We start from the raw sequence: 22121 nt of genomic DNA, 5'->3' as shown, positions 1-22121 counted from the left end.
TAATATCAATAATACCTTCCTTTGTTCACCAAACCAGAGCTCACCTAAATCATTATGACAAAACTGCAAATTGAGATGAGAAAACCTGACAACCACTCGAAAAGCCGTGTCCCGGATGCGATCTACAGAGCTTCAAGGCGCCATCGAATGCTATTCCATAGACTATGGCTGTGAGGTGAGAACTAATCTCTTATGGGTTACTGCTGAGCCTAGCTGTTTGTGGCTGTTGGTGCAACGTTTGATCGATCTCACTTGCAGGGCTTCCTTTGTTTTGGGCTCACGGCGCAACCTTTCTGTCAGATGGTATTTTCTCCATGAACAACCAGAAACACGGATAGATCTGAACCAGAGCGAAATAGATAAAAAACAAAACAAGCAGAATCCCTTGAAATCTTAGAATCCGAAGCAGCCGGCAACCTGGTCGGGGCGGGAGACGGGCCCTGGTGCAAATCCGGGTTGGTTCCCCGGCGATGTCACCCCAAAATTCCTTGCTTTGGACTCCTTTGCAGCGTAGCCCCCATTTCTGCCAGGGGTTTGCGCCAATGCAAGGTTTAATGAGTTAATGAGGGCGGGGGGGGGGGGGGCGGGGGCCTTTTGCTTCGTCCGCCCCCGAACACTGAAGGAAGGCGAAGGAGCCCAGATTTGATTGCTAGAAGCTTTGACAGAAGGAAATCAGCATAGTGACTATGGCAAAGCGGCGCAATCAACCCCAAGCACGCCGTCTTCTTATCTACCTAGTAGTCATTAAAACAGCTGGTGCTTAGCTTAGGGCGAGTTCGTGTTGGCTGGACTGGGCTGAGGCGTTCGTCTGGGGGCGAACATATGGGCGTTGGTCCCCCTTTCTACCTTTCCTGCCGCTCATGATGCGACGCCCTAGTTCATTCCTTTGCTCTCTTCCTCTACCTTGCTTGTGAATATTGTGTGTATATACTGTCCCTGAGCTGCGAGCTGATGAAATAGTTCCTCGCCACGCCCGCTTCCCGTGCGACGAGAATTTGTCACCTCGTTGCGTCCATTCATTCAAACCCAGCCGCTGTTTTGATTCTTGTTTCTACATTTCAATTGCGTTACTTCAGTTCTCCTGTCCAGGGGGCCCCCTAATTGTTCGTGTCCATCCCGGCGGAAGCTGGCCAGAGCACTGCGTTATCACACCGCAACCTTAAACCACGACAAACCTCTTTTCGCCGATCTTACCCCTAATTCGACTCGCTTCACCAAATTCCCACGATGCTTCCCTTCTCGAACCAGCACCGATACTCCCAAGACGACGCGGGGGAACCCGACCCGGAGTCAGACCAGCTCATCCCCACGAAGAAGCGCCGACACCGCGTCCGCGTTCAGGGCCGACTCGCTGTCGTTCGCAGCGTGTCCACAGTGAATCTGCGACCCACGCCGTCAGTGGCCCCGGAGCTGCCCTCGCCAGTTGTCGGCAACGGGTCGGGGGGCCCAGCGAGCGCAAAGTTCGAGTCGGGCGTAGCTGGGAGCACAGTGGCACCAGTGCGGAGGAGGAAGAGCTTGGATAATGCGAGCAGCGACACAGAGGAGGACGATGTCAAGGAGACTGCGGTGAGAGACCGCCAATTTCGAGGATACGGGATTGGAGGGGCTGGAAACATTAGTAAGTTTGATGCCACCTTGGTCTCCTGCGTTGCGTTTTTGAACACAATTCTAACTGCTCTTTTGCCAGGGCGACCGACCGAAGTCTACGGCTCAGCCAAGTCAAGCTCGTCATCCTCTCGATTCTCCATATTTCCTTCATCCGGACCATCAGACGATTCAGACAGGAGGCACTGGAGCTTCAAGGACCTGTTCGCCCGGACAGGCGATCGCAAAGGAAAAGGGACTGCTTGACCAGGCCTCACGTAAAGCAGCATCGGGCGGCTGCAGCATGCATTACATCTTTTGGTGGGGCGTTTGGGATCTTAAAAGGATATGGAAATATCGGAACATTCAATGGTTTCGAGAACAATAACGGTGATGGGGGGACATGCAGAGTCCCTTTGGTCAGGTCTCGCGCGCGCGAACCAAGACATTTGATCAAGCATCGAGAATGGTCCAGCAAAGCGGACGAGACATAACGGCCGAGACCCATTAATAACGATACGACATTCCTTGCTTGGGGATCATCCCGCGCGCGCGAGAGCGTCGTCCCCGCGCGGCCTTTTGCTGTTTGCCGACGCCGATGCAGTGTTGATCAACGACGTCCATCAGCTCATTCTTCATCATCCGGGAACGCTTCATCCGCATTGTGTGAGGCTAAGGAAACGTTACAGGCCTCTGTGGTCCAATGGCCAAGACAATAGAACCTCACGAAGAGACGAACACAAATCAAACTGTCAACACTTTCACTATTGACATTATTTGTCGCACAGGTTTGATCTTTCGCTCGCAAGGGCCCCATCAATGGCTCGCATCGTCTTCTAGATCATCGAGAATCCATCAAACTCCCAAGAGCGCCAATGAGACTCTCGCAAGTAGCAGGATATCAGAGCGTCAGCTTACCTGCATGCGCCGCCATCTTACTACTAGCCCTTCTCTCTACTTTACTCTTCTTCGAGATCTCGCAATCGCAAAGGCTGACAAACTTGTGAAGCGCGTACAAGGCAGCAGGCTGTTGTCCAGAGTATTTCGTCTTTCGATATGTGATATACCTAGGATTGTCAATACATCTCGATCGTGAAGCCTCCCTTATGGTCTGACGACGAACCACGCGTCAACCCCCACCTCACATATGAACGTTTCTTTTTAAGCACTTATCCATGCCGGGCCCCTCTTTGCCGGTAGACTCTCTACCGGTGATGGCAGATGCCCCTTGGGCCCTGTCATCCGATGATCTCAGGTGGCTAAGAGCATTTTCAAGAGAAGCTGATCTGCCATGTCAGGACCTTTCCGGCGATGGCTCAAAGCTCGGCACTCGGGTAGCCGCAAGACTGGAGCCTGAAGCTACAGAACGAAGCCAATCCGCCGACTTACATCATCCACGATGCTAGCACCGTTAGCCTCAATCCATGGCCACACTAGCTCGTTCGTTCTAGACGTCGCGCTGACGGGCTGAGACTTGGCTGCAAGGACCCTGATCCTGCAGTGTCCTTTCTCATCGCGCTGTAGAGACGTGGACCGTCGATAATCAGAGTATGACACCAATGGGCTTCAATACCGCCGGTAAGACCCTACAACATGCCCATTCGACTCCTCTTCACGTGGACACAGAGGTTGTGCAGCATCTCACAATGACTCGCTGCCTTACGCACACTGGTGTACGATATACGACTAGTGCATGCTGACTGGCTCTTTGATGGCCCCATACAACAAGCTTGAGGCTTAGAGACAGGCAGGATAGGGCCGTTTGACGTACTAAAATCTGCTGTCAGATTTCCCTTTCGCAATGCGGCCCGATGCAGCGTTGAACGCAATGAAGCCGGCGACTATTCGATCCAACGGCGCGCGTACGGATGGAAATTTCACCGAGATGAGTGACCGCATCGAGTTGAAGCTCCCCGCGTACTGCGTCTTCCCTAGAGATTCTCTTATTCATACATGTATAAATCACTGGGTGCTGCCGCTCATCTTGATGTCATCCTTCTCTCTGCTCTTAAGTAACGATTCGAGCATCTATTTACTCACCCCAAGAATCTCTTGAAAGAGACAAAGTACTGAGATCATGACACTGTCAGCAGACTCTATAGCTCAGGCTGCCGAAGCAGCGGCCAACAATGGTGTCAGCGACGGCAACAAGAAGCGGCCTTACCTTCTCTTCTGTGCGGCACCAGCAACGGGACACACCTATCCCCTCCTTCAGGTTGCCGATGAGATGATCCAACGCGGTTTCGAAGGCACATTCATCGCCGGCGAAGAATTCCACCCTCAAGTCAAGCGCATCGGTGCCCAGCATGTTAGCATTCCGCCCATGTTGAACCCCGAAGAGCAAGCCATTCGCGAAAAGATTCCTGTTGGCATACCCCGCCTGATGTACGACCTAAGCAACGTCTTCATCAAGGCTGTGACGCCTCACTTCCATGTCCTGATGGATACCCTCGAGAAGATCCGCGTGGAGCATCCCGACAAGCAAGTCGTCATTGTCCACGAGACGTTCTACATGGGTCTTGCCCCTATGATGTACGGCACGCCTCTACCTAAGGGATACACCACGAGACCGCCCGTCGTCGACATCAACATTGTCCCCGTCGTGACCACGAGCATTGACACTGCGCCGTTCGGACCCGGTCTGCCCCCCGACTCGACCGAGTCCGGCCGCGGGCGGAACAAGCTCCTCAATGAGATGTTCTTTAGCCCGATGGGCCCCTTTGGTGCGGCAGCAAAGGAGTACAACGACGTCGTCAAGGCGCTCGGCGGTACGCGCGAGCTGCCACCAGCCTTGTTCGAATCGTGGCAAACTAGCTACGACGTTACCCTGCAAATGTGCTCGCCCAGCCTCGAGTACCCCAGATCGGATCTCCCCGATGTCATCAAGTACGCGGGATGTTTACCGCCCAAGCCCATCGACCCGAACTACAAGTACCCAGAATGGTGGGGTGAAATCACGGCCGGAAACAAGAAGGTTGTGGGAGTTGCTCAGGGTACCATCGCTATCGATTACACGGATCTCATCATCCCCACGATACAAGGTCTGGCTCACCGCGATGATATCATTCTCGTTGCCATCTTGGGTGTCAAGGGTGCGACACTTCCCGAGGAGCTCACGATTCCGGCCAACACCAAGGTCGTCGACTTCCTCTCGTACGACGCCCTGCTCAAGCACGCAGATGTTTGGGTCCTGAATGCTGGCTATGGAGGCTTCCTGCACGGAATAGTGAATGGGGTACCTATGGTGCTCGGAGGCGATACAGAAGACAAGCCGGAGATTTCCATGCGTGGGCAATGGACGGGTGTAGCTGTTAATCTCAAGACTGGTCGCCCAACGTCGCAACAAGTTGCAGAGGGAGTAGAGGAGGTGCTTGCCAATGACAAGTACAAGAAGCGGGTGATGGAGATCAAGAAGGAGAATGAGGATATGAAGGCCCTCGATTTTATAGAGAAGCACATCTGGGAGTACGCAGACTCGGCATAAAGGGTGGCATTTCATGTTTCCAGCGAGTTCAGTAAGCCAAGTGGGTGACACAATGAAGTATTTCGCCGCCAAATACCTCAATTCTATTCTGACTATCACTACTGTTGCTGCTGCTGCTGCTGCTGCTGCTGCTATTTTTGACACTATTGTTACCGCTCCTACTCTCTGTATCCTACATATTCCTGTGAGAATACGCTTTAGAAAGCGCAGCACGTTAGTCGTTGTCCTAATATGGGTAATGAAAAGAAGACGGCGGAGACATTTACATACACTCAAGCAAGAGCTTCTCTCAATCTCTGACACCTTCAATGATATTCTTGACTCCTTCGCCCCTTGCAGTCTTGTCCCAGGCCAGAGTGGCCGTCCCGAAGGGGGTCACACTCGACAGCATCGCTTTAGGCTTCACCTTGCCCTCCGCAATAAGCGACAAAGCCAACTCATAATCGCCAGAGGCGTATCGAAAACATCCTCGGACTCTGAGTTCCTTTTCGGACAGAACCAGCATGGGAACTTCAGGTTTGGCTTTACCCAACCCAGCCTGGACGTAACTGCCGCCGCTCTTGAGCAGAAAGATGCCCGTCTGGATTGACGACTGTGCTCCCGACGCCTCAATGACAGAGTCCACTCCGCCGGTAATACCAACCGTCTCCAGCAGCTTCGCAGCAACATCTTCACTCGATGTCCCAGGCTCAACCAAGAATGTCTGACAGTCAAGGAATGTATGCGCAAAGTCTAGCTTCGCCTGGATGATATCAACCAAGATGACGCGGCGGGCGCCAAAGGCCTTGGCTACAGCCGCGCAGAGCAATCCGATCGTCCCACACCCAGTCACGACGACATCTTGCCCGTACTTGATCTCAGCCAGACGTGCCACGTGGACGGCGACGGCGGTGGGTTCCACGAGGACCGCCTCCTGGAGGCTCACCTCGTCAGGAACCTTGTAGACAAAGTCCTCCGGCATGACGAGATACTTTGTCAAGGCCCCATGGGAGTCCGGAGGGTCAGCGAAGAACCTCATCGAGATGCACAAATTATATTCGCCTCTCTTGCAGGCTGAGCAGCACCGGCAGGGAACTCCTGGCTCGATCGCCACGTTATCGCCTACTTTGACGTTGGTGACGGCTGAACCGACTGCTTCGATGGTACCGGAGGCTTCATGACCCATCACGATAGGCTTCTCGTCGCTGACTTTGCGCTGGAACCCTCCTTCTTTCCAGAAGTGCACCTGGTAGAGGTCGATCAACATCAAGTCGATTGGGCTGAAAGGAGACATACATCAGATCCACACACGCCCACGTATTTGACCCTGAGAACCACTTCCTTTGCGTTCTTGAGAGTAGGAGTAGGCCGGTCCATGATCTTGGCTGAGCCTGGGCCATACAGAAACCAGGACGGGTTTTGCATCCCCGCTGTCGCCATGTTGAGACCAGATGTTTATGTCGTCGTGAGATCATATAATGGTCAAGAAGGTAAAACCGAAGATGAGCCCGTGACTTTGATGAAATTTATAATCAGTTTCGTGGATATAATTGATGATTTAAATCGAAAAGCTGTTTTCTTCTTCAATCTGAACAAAACCCGCGTACTGGATGTTTGGAAGGCGTTTCTCCTCATCTTAAGTACTTCAGTGCCATCGGCCGACTGTGGTCCGACGCAACCCTCGTTCAGTGACGTATTGGCTTCATGTTGTCATTAAGATGAATGATCGGACGTGAAGAGCGCATTTCATCTCACATCACGAATCTGGAGCATGAACCTGATGGTGTTTATCGAGCGGCGGGAACAATTGCCTGCCTCAAAACATCGACGCGGTCCTTTTAAAATGAGAATAGAACGAGGGTATCAGCGAGACCGAGCGACCCCTTACGTGGTGTCGCGCCATTATGCGGCGAGCCACTTTGGTGCCCCAACAGCCACAGCTAACACTTACAAATGGATTTGGAGTTGGGTCATGTTAGGGCTGTCGGGGAGGGGTAGCTGATATCTGACAGGGCCCATTGGGTTCTTGATGGCTTCTCAATGTTATTGGTCGTGATCGATGTGTTGGACGTGTCCATCAACCGACATGATGCAGGCGACAGCGGGCCGAGTCTTTTCGCTTTCGGCAATCAGATTCCAGGATCCTGCATGAAGCTGTGAACTTTGCAGCCGATCGCCAGAGCTACCGCGGTGCGGACTAATGTTGTCCGATCGTGCTCAGCTCCCATTTAAAGCCGAACGTCGTCATCCAAGTTTACCGTGATATTCATACCGGTATAGACGGCGAATACCCTGCTAATTCAAGGATAGAGATAGACCCATCATGGCGAAGAACGACTACATCATCAAACTCCCTACCCTCAGGGAACCTACTTCAAAAACACCCGAAAATGCACGGAAAATCATCAAGACTTGGACACAGGCGTTTGAGAAAGTGCTCGCCAACAACGTGAAAGACGGTCTATCGACTGTCTTCCGCGAAGATGCTTGGATCAGAGACTTTCTCGGTCTCTCATGGGACTTCAGGACCATCAACGGCCTCGACGAGATCGCGACATTTTTCAAGGAAAATCAGCCTCGGGCAGGTATCCGCCAAATCGTCCCCCGGGAGAAGGGCGCATTCCAGCCGTCTTTCGGGGACCCTGCGCCTGGTGTTCACTGGGTGGAGAGCATGTTTGACTTTCAGTCCAGCGTTGGCCGTGGCAAGGGTATGGTGAGACTGGCGTTGGAGGCGGACGATACCTGGAAAGCCTTCATGCTCAACTTCACCCTCCTAGAACTGAAGGGGTTCGAGGAAGCGGTGGGAGTCAGCAGGCCTACGGGTCACGTGGATCCCAAGGGGGGAAACTGGAAGGAGAGGCGCGAACGACAGGTTGAATTTGTCGATGAAGACCCTACTGTGTTGGTCATTGGCGCCGGTGAGTTGCATATCCTCGATGCTGGTAGTCAAGAATTGCTGACTTGTTTGTGTCTTGTCAGGACATGCTGGGCTCAATATTGGCGTTCGTCTACGGAATCTTGGCCTCCCGACTCTGCTGGTGGATCGAAATGAGCACGTCGGGGACAGCTGGCGCAAGCGATACAGGGTCAGTCTTTCTGGTGTCTTCATCACAATCTCTAGTCTGCGATGGAATTAACGCTGACCTGAACACTCATCTCACATGCAGACTCTGATGACCCATGATCCGATTCAGTACTGTCATCTCCCCTTTATCCCATTCCCCGGAAACTGGCCCCAGTTCATGCCCAAGGACAAGCTTGCAGATTGGCTAGAGTCTTACGCAAAAATGATGGAGCTCAACATCTGGAGCAGCACCAACATTGAGGAGACAAGCTACAACGAGCAGGAAAAGACATGGACCGTCAAGCTTCGACGGGCAGATGGCACCCTCCGCACCCTCAAGCCTCGTCACATCGTTCTGGCGACCGGCCAAGCCGGTGATCCCATCACGCCCACATTCCCCGGACAAGGCGACTTCAAGGGTGTAGTATACCACGGCAGCCAGCACCAAGACGCCTCCCTCGTCAACAATCTCTCCAGCAAGAAGGTCCTCGTCGTGGGCTCCGGCAACTCGAGCCACGACATCTGCCAAAACTTTTACGAAGTCGGCGCGGCACAAGTGACGATGATCCAAAGGGGCGGTACCTATGTCATTACAGCGAATAAGGGAATCTTTGTGATGCACAAGGGAATGTACGAGGAGGGCGGGCCCCCAACCGAAGACTGTGACATCGTTGCGCAGAGCATCCCGATCCCCGTGCAATTCGCGCTGAGCACGCACGGTACCAAGGCCATCACCGCCGCCGACCAGGAGCTGCTAGACGGTCTGAACAAGGCGGGCTTCAAGCTTGACTTTGGACCTGATGGAAGTGGTATCTACCGCAAATACATCACTCGCGGCGGAGGATATTACATTGACGTCGGTTGCAGTCAGCTGATAGTCGACGGGAAGGTCAAGGTTCATCATAGCCCTGAGGGCATCACCGGCTTCACGCCAAATGGTCTGAAGTTGGCGGACGGTACGACTTTGGATGCTGATATTGTTGTGCTGGCGACGGGATATGATGGCATGAGGTCTAGCACGCGTAATATTTTAGGCGACAAGGTGGCGGATCGAGTCAAGGAGTGTTGGGATCTTGATGAGCAAGGCGAGATCAACTCTGTAAGTCTTTCGGTGTTGACCAGAACCTTGGAAAGGCGACTAACCTCCGGCAGATCTGGAGAAGCAGCGGCCATCCGCGGTTCTACTACATGGGTGGGAATCTCGCCCTGTGTCGCTCTTATTCGCGGCTCTTAGCCCTACAAATCAAGGCCGTGGAAGAAGGTATCCTGATTTAGTAGATGGGAAGAGTCTGGACAAGCTTCATTTACACAGGTAAAAACCAGATCAGATACCCGAGTCCTTCGTCTTCCGATCGCCCATACTTGAGAAACCTTGTGGATATCAAGTAACAGATACTGAAAGTCCCAACATTCAACCGGACATTAGAATCATGACCCATCTGAGTCAATTTCTCTCTTGAAAGCTTAAACTCATAATTCAAGACATAGGAGAAGCGAGTATCAAGGACAAGCATCTGTCTATTGTTATGGAAACGACTTCGTTATGTTATCCTTCTTGGGATTAATGAGGTCGACCTTTTGGATGAGGCTAATATCGCCGCTGCTGATTTATTCATTGCTGGATTGCTCTGTGTCAGCTTAATTTGACTTGCGGGATAACGGAATTTCTACCTGGTCCTCGTCTTCTTCCTGAGAGAGGCTGGAGCGGTACCCAACACCGCCGAGAACATTGACAGAATCCGCCGGCTTCAGCCAGTTATTCTTACTGTTGACGTTGCCTCGGTTCGCCTTCTCGCGCGCGTCCTTGATCTTGCGCTCGACCTTGTCAGCCTCGATGCGAATAAGCAGCTTTTGCCTAATTTCCTCATTCTCCTTCTTCTGCTCCAGGATCTCTTGGGCGTATCTCTGGGCGTCGCTGAGAGTATCACGGGGATCCCACTTCTTGGTCGGTTCTCGGTTCTTGGGAATGAGCGTCTCGGTGCTCGTCTTCTTGATATCGAGACCGCGTTCCACGCCAATGGCTTCGAGGAAGCTAGCGAAATTATCGATGCGGCTGCCGTCCCAGGTTTTGTTCTGAATCTTGTAGCCGCCGTTGATGAACTTGTGAGGGGTCTGCGCGACGAGGGTAGCGTTGATCTTCTTCTTCGTTGTGGATACTTCCTTGGACGAGACAGCCATGCTTCTGACGTCGGACGTTATCTTGGCGTCCTGGGCGTGCATTCCCACGAAACCAGCGAGCTTGAGATGCTCAAGACTCGTGCAGTCGGCGTGGAAGGTCTTTCGAAGGAACGACGACATGTCGTCGGCATTATCGTAGGCATCCATCTTACACTCGGGAAAGGACGTCATCGCATCGTGAGCTGCCTCGGCAGTCTGTCCCATTCCACCAAGGATGATGCGATCGAGACCACCAGCCTTGTTTGCTTCCTGGAGGATGATTTGGGCGATGTAGGGGAGACTGCCAATGTTCATACCGACTGCGGTTCGATCTTCGGCCGTGAGGTCGTTCCAAGGACGAGCATGGGCTTTGGCGTAGGGGAAGACCCAGCGGACTGAGGGAAATTGTTCGCGGAGGGTCTTGTGATTCATCGTCAGCTTCTCGGACAGGACCTTTCGACTAAGGTCCTCCTCGGAGGTGGTCTCGGGGAAGCGATGGAGAAAGACGACGGTGTGGGTGTGGTCGTGGCCTTCGGTAGCATCAACCACCACGGGCTTGATAAGATTCTGACGAAGAGACATTGTGGTGACTACTGCAATAGAATTGATTTTACCGGAGCTGGTGATGGTTGTGTTGTTGGAGAAAGATTGGGATGGCCGCAAGGCCCAAGGGAACCTAGTGGTCAGGATTTAGGGAGGTGCGAAGCCGTTCCCTTCCACGATCGGGTACTTCTGCTATCTTTGTGTCTTTGGCAGGAGCTTCTCTAGTAGATAGTTCCGTGATGCGATGATTATGCTGGCAAAAGAGTGACCTTTAGGCCTCCATCTGGAGGTTCGTAGGGAGTCCAAGGTGCCCTGTGCCTGCATGGATGGCCTCCTGCAGGTTGCATCTTGGGTCTTGAACAAAAATGGCTTTGATTGGACTGTCTTGCGTCCCATCTCCCCCCCTCACTCAATGTCACGTATCCATCCAATAATTGCAGCGTATGAAGGGATGAAAGAGACCTCTCCTCTTTGACGGAGGATGATGATGTGTTGAGAATGATCTGGTATCGTTACTATCCGATGTCCTGTCCCACTTCCTCGGGATTACGCTTCTCTCTGCCACGCCTTCAAAGCCATTTTATAGCCAAGGGTAACTGTTACCCATTTCGTTGCTCCCAGATTGAGAATTCCTATAGTTGAAACACTGATACATCCCACCATCCCTCATCGATGCCGCTGTCGTTGGCGAAAGTAGACTCCATGACTCCTCATCAAATGTTTCCAGCAAAACCACCATGGGCAGCAAAGCGCTGTTGGTAATCACGCAAATGAGCCCAGTTTCGCATCTCCTCTTCCTCATCCTGCGGTGTCATGTTCTCTCCAGCCATGTTGCTACCGCTTGGCCCTGTTCCCTCGAGCTTGAGAAGGACGTCAATGAGCTTCACGAGCGCTTCCTCCGACTTCATAGCTACCGGGCCTTTCCGCTCCGGGGCGTCATTGAGGAGGGTGGAGGCCACCTGTCGAACTTTGTTGATGAGGGAACCGCCGTTAGGCTCGAGGTTGCGCTGTGAGATGGAGCCCAGCACGTGCAGAAGATTTTGCACGATCAGCTCCCGCTCCGCCGTCATCAGCTCAAAGACACGGGCTGCCTCTGCATCCTCGGCTCCCTTGGCAGCTTGTTCCTCGGCGTTATCCCCAACTTGCTCTTCTTTGTTGGGGTCGGACATGTGGACATCGCGCAAGTTGAAGTACAACTCGACATAGAATGAACGCGTAGCCAGTTGAGAAATGTAGATGTTGGCCTTTTGAATCTCGTACTGAAGCTGCCGCCGGCGTTGGGGGTGGTTCTTGATCACGTTTCGAACATCATTGGGAGGCTGGCTACTAGGATACGCGGGAGGCACGTATTGGAGCTCGGCATCTTCAAGGGTACCGAATCCGCTGGACTGCTCATGAGAAGCACTAAGTTGAAGTTCGGGCGGAAGCCGGTCGATGATGTCCTTGGCGGCAATGAGAGCGTCTCTAAGCAGAGACCTCTGATCGGACCACGGAAGGGTGCTCATGCCGTAAACGAGTTCCACGCTGACAATGGCGTTCATGGTCGTGTAGATGTCGACGGCAAAGCGGAAACCAGTAAGCAGAGTGACAGAGCTTTCGGGAGGATACACGATTTCGTTGGCCATGATGTAAAGATCATCGACGTTCTCGGGCAGGGCAGGATATGGCAGTCCAGGGGTCGACGGGGCGATGACCAAGTCGGCATGAGAGGCGCCTAGTTGTGAGAAGGACCTTTGATGTGTGAGTGAGTAGATATGTACGTGACCTACATGATAGAAGATAGGGAACTTACCTGACGCCGAGCAGCAGACACCAAAAGATGCGCTTGCCGATCTGGTCCTTTATGTGGTGGAAAGGTAGGGGATCGGGCGAGCAATTATCGTTGCCAAAGGTGGGAAGCTCATTGGGATGCTTGGGCCGGTGGAAGCCAAGCTCCCGAATGAGAGACAGACACTCAGACATGAAGTAGCGGAAGCGAGGGACTTGGAAAGTGTAGCCTGCCGCGAGCCCAAGAAAGTAGCTGGTGGCGGCATCATCCAATGTCTTCTGTTTCAGGGCCCATCGAGGACCCCGCGTATCGAGGGCAATATCTCGACATCTCTCAATCATGACTATGGCCCTCGGAAAGAGGTGGGTGCTGTGCTGGGTCTTGAGGTGCTGTCTGGCGCACCGGGGGAAGGAAGACACTAGAGAGCCGATCATGGAGGACAGCAAGCCGAGAAACTCGGGATTCGTTCTATCCTCTCTGTTCGCAAAGGAGTGTCTGAATGTCGGCTCGTGGGGGAATGGGGCGAGCGGGTGGATGTAGGTGAAGAAGTCGTCGATCAAGAGCTCGAGAATGGGCAAGGGGGCGATGGCCTCGGCATCTAAACGACCCGGTCCCTCTGCTATCGAAACCAGAGCCTGCGCAGCGTTGTGCGGCGAAGGCGAGGGTGTGACGGCAGCGCCATATGAGGTGAAGGCGGCCGTGGTGGGCGAACCACTCATGCCAGGCTCGATTCTCTGCCTTCGAGCGGCCCTGGCAGCCTCGGCATGCTTGTTCGGGGGTCCTCGTCTCTTCAGCTCTCGGTTGAAGGTGCATTCGACATTGAGTTCGGAGCATGGCCTACACGGCGGACCGGACTCGTCGCACTTGACCTTGCGTTGGGAGCACATATCGCAGGCTCGCCGCAAGCGGGTCAGCTTCGGGTTGACTGTCGGGTCTCGTGGCATTGGCGGCATCGGGGCGAAGGCGTGAGGGAAGGCAGACATGGCGCTCTGTGACACGGCACCGAGAGAGCCATCGGTGGCCAGCGGAGATGCGGGCGGAGCGCCTGTGAGTGTCGAGGCATGAGAAGCCTGCGGCGGAAGTTGGTGAGGCGGCGCTTGGGACGGGGTGTGTGGAGGAGGGGGCGGCGGCGGCGGCGGCTGGTGTTGCTGATGATGCTGGTCTTGGTCTTGCTCGACAGCCGAGGACATGGCCAGCTGTTCTTGTTGCTGTTGCTGTTGTTCCTCAACAGGCTGAGGCTCGTGTTGGTGTTGTTGGTGTTGTTGCTGTAATTGCTGCTCATCGGCGGCGGCGGCAGCGGCTGCAACGGTACTCAGATGATGCTGGACATTTTGGATAGCCGCTGCAGCTGCAGCATCCGAAGCAGCTTGGAGGACCTGAAGTCCATTGCTGGCGTAGGCGTGAGCTGTCGCTTGCTGAGAGGCAGTTGGCGATGCAGGGGAATCGGATTGAGGGTCGGGCTGATGATCCGCCGGCTGCTGCTGGTCCTCTGGCTGAGGTTCCTGGTCGGCCAACGACGATGACATTTCGAAAAAAGAGAAGAGCAGGGCCCGGCGATGGCCCCCTTGGTCTTATCCCTCCTAATGCGATGGGCGGTGCTGAGTGGGAATGGCTGATTGTCGGAGAAGCTCCGGCTGCGATTCGGGACGGCCTGTCCTGTGTGCGCGTCCAAAGTGGGTGTGCGGAGGTTCTGGTGTTGCGCCGAGTCGACGCTCCAGGGCGGTGAGCTACCTTAGGTAACAGGGGGAACACCGAGAAAAGCGGGGAGTCATTTTCGCACAGTAAGAATAGCCAGGGTTTGTGCGAAGATGCACGTGAGATTTTGAGTGGGTCATGGATCAAGCGGTAGTTTTCACACGGCTCAAATTCTGCCATCCTGGAAAGGACTAGCGCAGCTCACCCGATGCCCCACTCTCATCCTGGGAACCCGAGGTCCAGGGAAAGAAAGAGGAAGGTGCATCACATCTAATATTCTGAAGGTCATCCTTACGCTTAAGATATTTGAGCACTGTATCTCACTCTTCTAATAAGGTAGCAGACAGGATGGTTCTGTACCTTAGTACGTGAAAGACATTCTCCAAAGCATATACGTAAAGAATAAGCTAAAGGAAAGCCAAACAAGACTAGTAATGCTTCGTGTAAAAACAACGGGAATAATAGTAATCATCTTGACATAGATAAATATCAAAGAGGTAATGGCCGTCACAATATGTTGTCACACAAGGTCCGTGGCTAGTTTGATAAACGAAACGCAAGGCTGGGTGAGTATACTATCAATAGCATCCAGATATCCACAAGCTTAAAAGAGTCTTGCTGCCATCCAGGATCCTCAAATCGCTTATTGAGATTTTCTCGAGACCCGATGGGAAGTGCCTTCCTTCATTGCACCTGGTAAGAAGTCTGTTCTAATATTCTAGAATCCGAGAGATTTCTTTTTAGTAAAACGAAACAGCGAAGCTTCCTAAAGACAGGATACGGCTAGCAATAGAAGCGTTAGTAACAAAAGCACGACATCATCTGATTGAATCGCAACATGGCCAAGTCAAAGAAAATGAGACAATTTCATAAACAGATACCCTCAGTAGCGATGTTCTCTCGCCCTGTTTCTGATATCCTGTATATCTACTCAAAAACTTTTCTGGCGCAATCGAGTCGTGGAAGAAGCCCAACAAGCAAGGGACTCCCTTGATACACATACTGTATACTTCTGGTTCAAAAACGGGCACGATAAAATGCTTCAGGACTGCATCTACAGACAATTACCATGGGATCCAAGACAGGTTTTAGACACGCAGAGGCATGGTGTGGGAGAGCTTGAGGGACCAGTGCCCTTCATGGAGCTCGAAATTCGAAAATAGGCTCATAGTTGCTCCATATCAACTCATGTCCTCGACATTAATCGAGTGAAGATGTCTCATAAAATGCCACCAGTCGCTTCAATTATTTTCTATGAAACTCGCCAAGGTCATAGAATGTGACAACGGGGTGGGATATTCCGATTTCTCTTTCCAAAAGTCACATCAGATGCATCTTTGGGTGCTGCTTACTTTGGAAAACACAATGTTTGCCGTATATCAACCAGCGACCAGGCCGATACTGGCAAGTCACATCCAAGCAACACCCCATTCTCACCTCATGGTTGAGCCACCGAGGCAAAAGCAATATCGAATTCCCATGGGAAAGTAATTGAGGTTGGATCAAAGACATTTATCCTATAATCACATCCCGTTTACCCCTCCTCGGCTGCCGCCGCGTGACTGGTCCGCAGCGCTTCGCTCGTCGCTCATTTCGATCGTGTGTGGTGGAATGATTTATGCATGCCTCCAACCCCTGTTGGGGCTAATATAAATGCCGGCCTTTCAGGAGAATTACCCCAGACTAGGGTCTCATCCCGGTCCAAGTATGGCAAGTGCTTCAGCCCACATGACAACATCAACAGCGCTGCTTATGGAAATCAAAGCCGGAATTTCACCGTTGAGCCGAGCCCAGATCTACTGGGTGAGGTACATGAAAGTTGGCAGCGGCGCGCTGGCGACGGAATCATCATTAGGAAAGAAGTTTGGGAATCGCAGAGAGTCATCAATCGACTTGTTGCTAGATCTTATCGATCGCGCTGTGACGCTTGAATAAGCTCCCTAGTCTAGTATTTCTTCTGAAGGGCGTGGGCAGATAATCTCCTAAAAGACCTCAGGAAGTAGGTATGAACTCTTGGTCCGGACTGCTTACAACCAGGTTCCTCAAGACAAGCACCCATCACCCAACTTACCCACGTATCATCCGCAAGGCTTCTTCCGAAAAACCTTCTCGGACATGTTGGTCGCCCAAGGCATTCTTGCTAGACGCCGGTAGGCCCAAGACGATCTAGACCTCATCTCTGCGACCATCCCTAGCCAGATGAAGCCCCAAGACAGATAAGCCTACCAAGAGGCTTGGCAACGAGTGCTTATTCCGTATTGGCATCGTTGGCTTTGGCAAGCATTAGGTCTTGGGTGCAACTACGAGAAGATTAGTCTATCGTAAATTGAACTTGTAGTTGGACCGGCAACAATCATATTAACTTCGACGGAGTCTGTTGAAAAAGACATCTGGACTGGAAGGAAAAGTAGATGACCTATTCAAATCACGACTCGAGAAGAAAAAGTAGCTCACCTAGAGCTGGTGTGTAATACGATGCCGGGGCCCGATTCCGTCTAGTACCATACACTCCGCGTTCTTGGGCTCGAAGACACGCCTCTCCTCCCCCGCACCTATACTTACATGAGGATTGATTGCAATTTAAATTGCATCGAGCGATTGATGGAACGCTTTGCTGGTCGATGGTGGGACCTCCGGTTCCCGCAGCCTTCAGGGGCAAGTTGAAAGTTTCCCCTGGCATTTTGTCGAGGACCGTTGGATGCCTGTTTACCTAAGTCGGATCGATGCTGTTTACTGCTCAACGGATGAATGCCTCCGTAGTAGGCATGGAAGATCCCATCGGTCATGGGATGAAAGGGATGTTCGGTGCGCTTCCCGGTGATCCCTTGCCTGGCACTGAGGTCTTGGTCAATAATGCGAACGGAACTTGGATCTCCATGAAAGAGTATCCGTCAAGGTCTACTTCCCAAGAAGTCCCAGGAAGGGCTATAAGAAGTCCGACAGGATCACGCAAGATGTCGTGGAACTCATGATCTTCTTCACCAGCCAGAACATCCTCAGCTGTTGACATCTCATCTCAAGATGCTTTCACTCTCCGTTCTCCTCGCTGCAATCAGCGCCGTATCTGCTCAGCAGGCAGGTACTTTACAGACTGAGACTCACCCGAAGTTGACCTGGCAGAAGTGCACCGCCTCCAGCTGCACCAACGTCAACGGTGAGGTTGTTATCGACCACAACTGGAGATGGCTTCACGATGCCTCCGGCACCAACTGCTACGACGGTAACAAGTGGACCAGTGCTTGCAGTTCCGCGACGGATTGCGCCTCCAAGTGCTCTCTCGAGGGCGCTGACTACGCTGCCACCTACGGTGTCACTACCTCTGGCAACGCTCTCAGCTTGAAGTTCGTCACGCAACACGCCTACGGCAAGAACATTGGCTCTCGTCATTATCTCATGAACTCGGCCTCGGCCTATGAGATGTTCACTTTGACAGGTTAGTCTGGCCAATGAAGAGGCTTTCGTGTCAGTTACTCAACGTCCAATAGGTAACGAGCTGGCCTTCGACGTCGACCTATCCCAGGTTGATTGTGGTCTGAATGGTGCCCTCTACTTTGTGCAAGTAAGTCAACAATCTTCGAGGATAATCATAATGATTGAAAGACTTCCGTGTCAGCTACTTACTTTTCAATAGATGGACGCGGATGGTGGCATGGCTAAGTACCCTACCAACAAGGCTGGTGCCAAGTACGGCACTGGATACTGCGACGCCCAGTGCGCCCGTGATCTCAAGTTCGTCGGCGGCAAGGCCAACATCGAGGGCTGGGTTCCGTCATCCAACGATGCTAACGCTGGCGTCGGTCCCTACGGTGCCTGCTGCGCCGAGATGGACGTCTGGGGTACGCAATTTCTCGGCCATATCTGCCATCCATCCCTTAGAGCCCTCTTGCTGACCCTTCGACAGAGTCCAACTCTCACTCCTTCGCCGTGACACCCCACGCATGCACGAACAACGCATATCACGTCTGCGAGACGTCCGGCTGTGGCGGCACCTACTCCGCGGACCGCTTCGCTGGCGACTGCGATGCCAACGGATGTGACTTCAACCCCTACCGCATGGGTGTCACCGGCTTCTATGGCAAGGGCAAGACGGTCGATACTTCCAAGAAGTTCACGTAAGTCATCCTTCTACTGCTTTATCCTTTAGCCTTTGATAGGCGAGACCATGACTCAGTAGCTGATCATGAATACCCAGCGTTGTCACCCAGTTCTCCAACAACAAGGTCGCGCAATACTTCGTCCAGAACGGCGCCAAGATCAACATGCCCAACTCGACCATCAGCGGCGTGTCCGGCAACGCCGTCACTCCTGAGTTCTGCACCGCCCAATTCAAGGCCTTTGGTGACCGCGACCGCTTCTCCGAGGTCGGAGGCTTCTCCAAGCTCAACTCGGCCCTCAGCGGCAAGTGGGTGCTCGTGATGTCCCTCTGGGATGATCACTACGCCAGCATGCTCTGGCTCGACTCTGTCTACCCTCCTGAGAAGGCTGGTCAGCCCGGCGCCGCCCGCGGAGACTGCCCCACCACCTCCGGTGTCCCTGCTGAGGTTGAGAACAGTCTTGCCAGTGTAAGTGACCCTTCGTTTCTCTTCCAAGTGAACGGCAAGTATAGAGCTGACGCCGACACCAACTAGGCCACTGTTACGTACTCCAACATCCGCTTCGGACCCATCGGCTCAACCGTCAAATAAGTTCGTTCGTAGAAACTTGTTGCTCGTCATGCTAGAGTGCTTAAGGTGTGCGATTATCGTCTGGCCTGAGGCTCTGCATGTTCTGGTAACGGGGCGGCGAGGCGACGACAAGCCTGCAAGTAAACTTGGTCTTTCCGTGATGGACACTTCTGTCTATAGCTAGAATATTGTCGGTCGTAGTGTGGGGTGTCGTTTTCTCTTCGTACGTAGTCGTTACTCTTGAAATCCGAAAATTTTGTTCCTCGTCTTTTGTGCCCCCCCGTGCGCAGGTCTCACCTCGTAGTATTCCTGTCTTGTCTGTACATATGGGATTTGTCAATAAAGTCACCAAAACGAAACAACGAAGAAATGATGGGAAACGTACGTAGAACGGACAAAAACTCGTCTTCAACATACACTGTCTATGCTCAAAGCTCAATAGGCAACGAATGCTGGCGGCAAAGTGGACGGTCACCAGTCATGTATTACAGGTCGAGGCAGCCTAGTTCAGCTGCAGGGCTACGATTATCGGACAATGATCTTCAACGCTGATTGAATTGCCGACATTTCTCCTTCAATCAGAAGTCCAGCCTCCGACTGCTCTGAGTTTGCAAGGTTTTGATTTGAGATAGGACGGTCCCCTGGGCCCTGCCCACGCTCATCGGCCCGGTCTGGCCACAAACCGGTTTGGCTGCGCCCACATTTTTACCGTTGATTCAAGAGGCTATTAGTGTCGAGATGGTGTGACCAGGTTCATCAGACGGTCCTCTGCCCAATGAAAGGCCGTGGCACTCGCATGGAAATTCGGGCCTCCAATCCCATCAGAATCCCCGAACTCTCATGATGGTTACACAAACCAATCAGTCTGTCTTCATTTTCGACCCCAGCTTCGGTGACGCGTCCGAACCGTCACGGCTCGACCGGATTCCGGCAGAGAGGTGAGGAGAAAGCAGTCCGTGAAGTCCGTGATCCCACCGGCTGTCAGTGGTCGTCGGGGTTAAAGTTTATTGCACATGCAAGACATTCACGCCCACCCAGTTGGGTAATGTTGGGATGGGCTCGGACTCTTGCTTAAATGCATAACTGTTCATATGTGAATTAACGAATCGACTGTCTAAGGATCGTGGTGTAGAGATTGTAAAGGACAACGAGTACCTTGACAGCCCAGCCTAGAACGCGACTGAGAGATGCCAGACCGTCTGCTGATCTGATGGTATTTAAATAGCGAGCACCCGCGGATTTGGCCGTGCTCTGGGATTTGCAAGCTTTCAGCTGCCGTTAAATACTGCTGATATTTGTTATACAAGCTGTCCTTCAACCTGGTACTTCTGATATTCGCAAGGATTAATGATCACAGCCGCCGGTGGGACCCCTTACCTTAGGCTATGATGAGTTTTAACCTGGGGCTGGATGAATGGCCGCCACTGTTCGAGAGGGCATAGGCGCGGTATTGATCCCACTCCAGTCTTCTACAGTGATGCCGTGGGACAACACCGGAGGCGAAGGGATCTATGATAGTAGATTGAACCTATCATGATCAACTAATTCACGCTGAAAAGCGCGCTGTCCACTAAGTCAAGTCTACACAGCGCAGTGAAAGGAGTTTGATATAAGTAACATTTTGGTCTCTGCGGCATCCGACTTCCACGGACCTTTAGGGGCTGTCGCATACCTATATGCCAATGCACATCGCCAGCGATTCGCTTCCTGTCTAAAAGATCCTTATCATGATTCATCATCCTTGTGGGAATAGTCTCCTGAATGATGTTCTATCTTCTGATAATAGCGATCATCTTGCCTTCTTGGACCTGGAAAACCATTTGGTAATGATTGGGAGGGAATCATCTCGTCTGCGAAATGTGTATCCTTGGGCCTTTGCTTGCTAATTTTACCTTGAGGAACTTGACCTCTCATTCATTGCCTTGAGTTTAATGCTCATAAACGGATTCTATGTTGAGAAGTGGGGGACTGCGCACATTCTGTCTCGGGGGATATCGGGCACGCTGAATAGGGGTAAATCTTACTGTCCATTCAGATGGTTGTCGCTTGGGCAGTTGTACCTACCTACAATCTCTCATTTGGTTTCTTTTGTTGTCATGCAGCCCCTCGAACTATTCTCATATTCGCACTTAGATATCGGGATGCAAAAGGCGAGGAGACAGAGCTCGCCACCTCATGCCTCAGATGCATGTGGACTGGACGTTCAAGGGGGAGCACCGGCCTGATGCAGCACGATGACTCTACAGGTCACCAAAGCCCTACTGCTCATGCTTGGAGCATAGAGCGTCTGATATTTACAGAAGATCGTAGAAGTTTGCTTAGCTAGATGCTGGGCGACCCTTGAGGCCTGCAGCACCTGACAATGCCCTGGACTGGCTTCACGAGTAATGGCTTCGTTTTTGAAATCGGAGTTCACCGAATACTTTGCTCGAGTCGGAGGCGGGCGTTCTTCCTCGCATTCACCCAAGGTATGATAGATAGATCATTGGCCAAGACTGAACTTCGTGTAAGGTAGGGTATGCCTAGGGTTGCAACACCGCCTCAAGTAATTCATACCTCCGGTCATCAATTCTCCCTTCCTCGGCTCCCTTAACTTGGATATCGAAATAGCCTTGTAAGGTAGTCATGGACGGCTTCGCTGTATGATCGAACTTGGAGCAAAATCGGAATGGCTTGACCCCTGACTCCTGGCGGATTTGTCCACCCGTGAATCGACTGGGTGGCAACTTCTCTGGCCCCAACAGCTGTAACTTGGAAGCTCGGTCAACATGGAGTACGATTCCTCTGGAGGGACCGGGAAGCAAGGTCACAGTGGTCCTTGACCCCTGTCTCCTGCCCGTTGGTGTTTGTGTCGCAGGGCAACATTCAGGTGTTGGAAAGGTTATGGCAAGTAACGGTCGTAGCTTTGGTGGCCTCGAGGGATACGGAAGAGCGTCATCATGTGAGGTGTATGAAGAACGCTGCCCGCGACAACTCAACAACTGTACACACCTTTTCGCGGCAATTCCCGTGTCATCCGGAGGAGACTAGGAGCTCGTCGCGATGGTATTTCCCCTCCTGGAGTGGCAAAATGATTGATTGTGTCTAAGAACCAGAGACGAAAATGTAGAAGGAAGTCTCCACCAGGTTTGTGCTACCATCATACGGTGGGCGATGTTGGATCTGCTGTTTCTGTCCGAAACC

The 22121-nt window shown here is 52.5% G+C and overlaps 7 protein-coding genes across 7 annotated transcripts; 4 read left to right on the top strand and 3 right to left on the bottom strand.

Annotated features, from left to right (window-relative positions):
* Positions 1 to 1227: 1227 nt before the first annotated feature.
* Positions 1228 to 1851, top strand: CCOS01_15065 (uncharacterized protein; the record flags this gene model as incomplete). Its single annotated transcript, XM_060463207.1, has 2 exons — positions 1228 to 1618; positions 1688 to 1851. 2 exons carry the CDS (start codon positions 1228 to 1230, stop codon positions 1849 to 1851), a joined length of 555 nt encoding a protein of 184 aa, XP_060306392.1.
* A 1292-nt stretch (positions 1852 to 3143) lies between these two features.
* Positions 3144 to 5068, top strand: CCOS01_15064 (uncharacterized protein; the record flags this gene model as incomplete). The annotated part of the gene is made up of 3 exons (XM_060463206.1): positions 3144 to 3273; positions 3372 to 3539; positions 3678 to 5068. 3 exons carry the CDS (start codon positions 3144 to 3146, stop codon positions 5066 to 5068), a joined length of 1689 nt encoding a protein of 562 aa, XP_060306391.1.
* A 289-nt stretch (positions 5069 to 5357) lies between these two features.
* CCOS01_15063 (uncharacterized protein) lies at positions 5358 to 6487 on the bottom strand (the record flags this gene model as incomplete). Its single annotated transcript, XM_060463205.1, has 2 exons — positions 5358 to 6293; positions 6344 to 6487. 2 exons carry the CDS (start codon positions 6485 to 6487, stop codon positions 5358 to 5360), a joined length of 1080 nt encoding a protein of 359 aa, XP_060306390.1.
* Positions 6488 to 7370: 883 nt separating this feature from the next.
* On the top strand, positions 7371 to 9386 carry CCOS01_15062 (flavin-containing monooxygenase; the record flags this gene model as incomplete). Its single annotated transcript, XM_060463204.1, has 4 exons — positions 7371 to 7965; positions 8027 to 8133; positions 8215 to 9210; positions 9264 to 9386. 4 exons carry the CDS (start codon positions 7371 to 7373, stop codon positions 9384 to 9386), a joined length of 1821 nt encoding a protein of 606 aa, XP_060306389.1.
* Positions 9387 to 9749: 363 nt separating this feature from the next.
* Positions 9750 to 10850, bottom strand: CCOS01_15061 (uncharacterized protein; the record flags this gene model as incomplete). Its single annotated transcript, XM_060463203.1, has 1 exon — positions 9750 to 10850. One exon carries the CDS (start codon positions 10848 to 10850, stop codon positions 9750 to 9752), a length of 1101 nt encoding a protein of 366 aa, XP_060306388.1.
* Positions 10851 to 11524: 674 nt separating this feature from the next.
* CCOS01_15060 (uncharacterized protein) lies at positions 11525 to 14105 on the bottom strand (the record flags this gene model as incomplete). The annotated part of the gene is made up of 2 exons (XM_060463202.1): positions 11525 to 12542; positions 12604 to 14105. The coding sequence occupies 2 exons, from the start codon at positions 14103 to 14105 to the stop codon at positions 11525 to 11527; spliced, it is 2520 nt and encodes an 839-aa protein (XP_060306387.1).
* A 3190-nt stretch (positions 14106 to 17295) lies between these two features.
* Positions 17296 to 18959, top strand: CCOS01_15059 (glycosyl hydrolase family 7; the record flags this gene model as incomplete). The annotated part of the gene is made up of 6 exons (XM_060463201.1): positions 17296 to 17707; positions 17760 to 17833; positions 17906 to 18110; positions 18176 to 18386; positions 18467 to 18836; positions 18903 to 18959. 6 exons carry the CDS (start codon positions 17296 to 17298, stop codon positions 18957 to 18959), a joined length of 1329 nt encoding a protein of 442 aa, XP_060306386.1.
* Positions 18960 to 22121: the final 3162 nt, after the last annotated feature.

Source organism: Colletotrichum costaricense (assembly GCF_030867565.1).
Source record: "Colletotrichum costaricense strain IMI 309622 chromosome Unknown Scaffold_22.1, whole genome shotgun sequence".
In the NCBI taxonomy this organism is placed as follows: Eukaryota; Fungi; Ascomycota; class Sordariomycetes; order Glomerellales; family Glomerellaceae; genus Colletotrichum; species Colletotrichum costaricense.
This window is presented reverse-complemented; position numbering and strand designations above follow the sequence as displayed.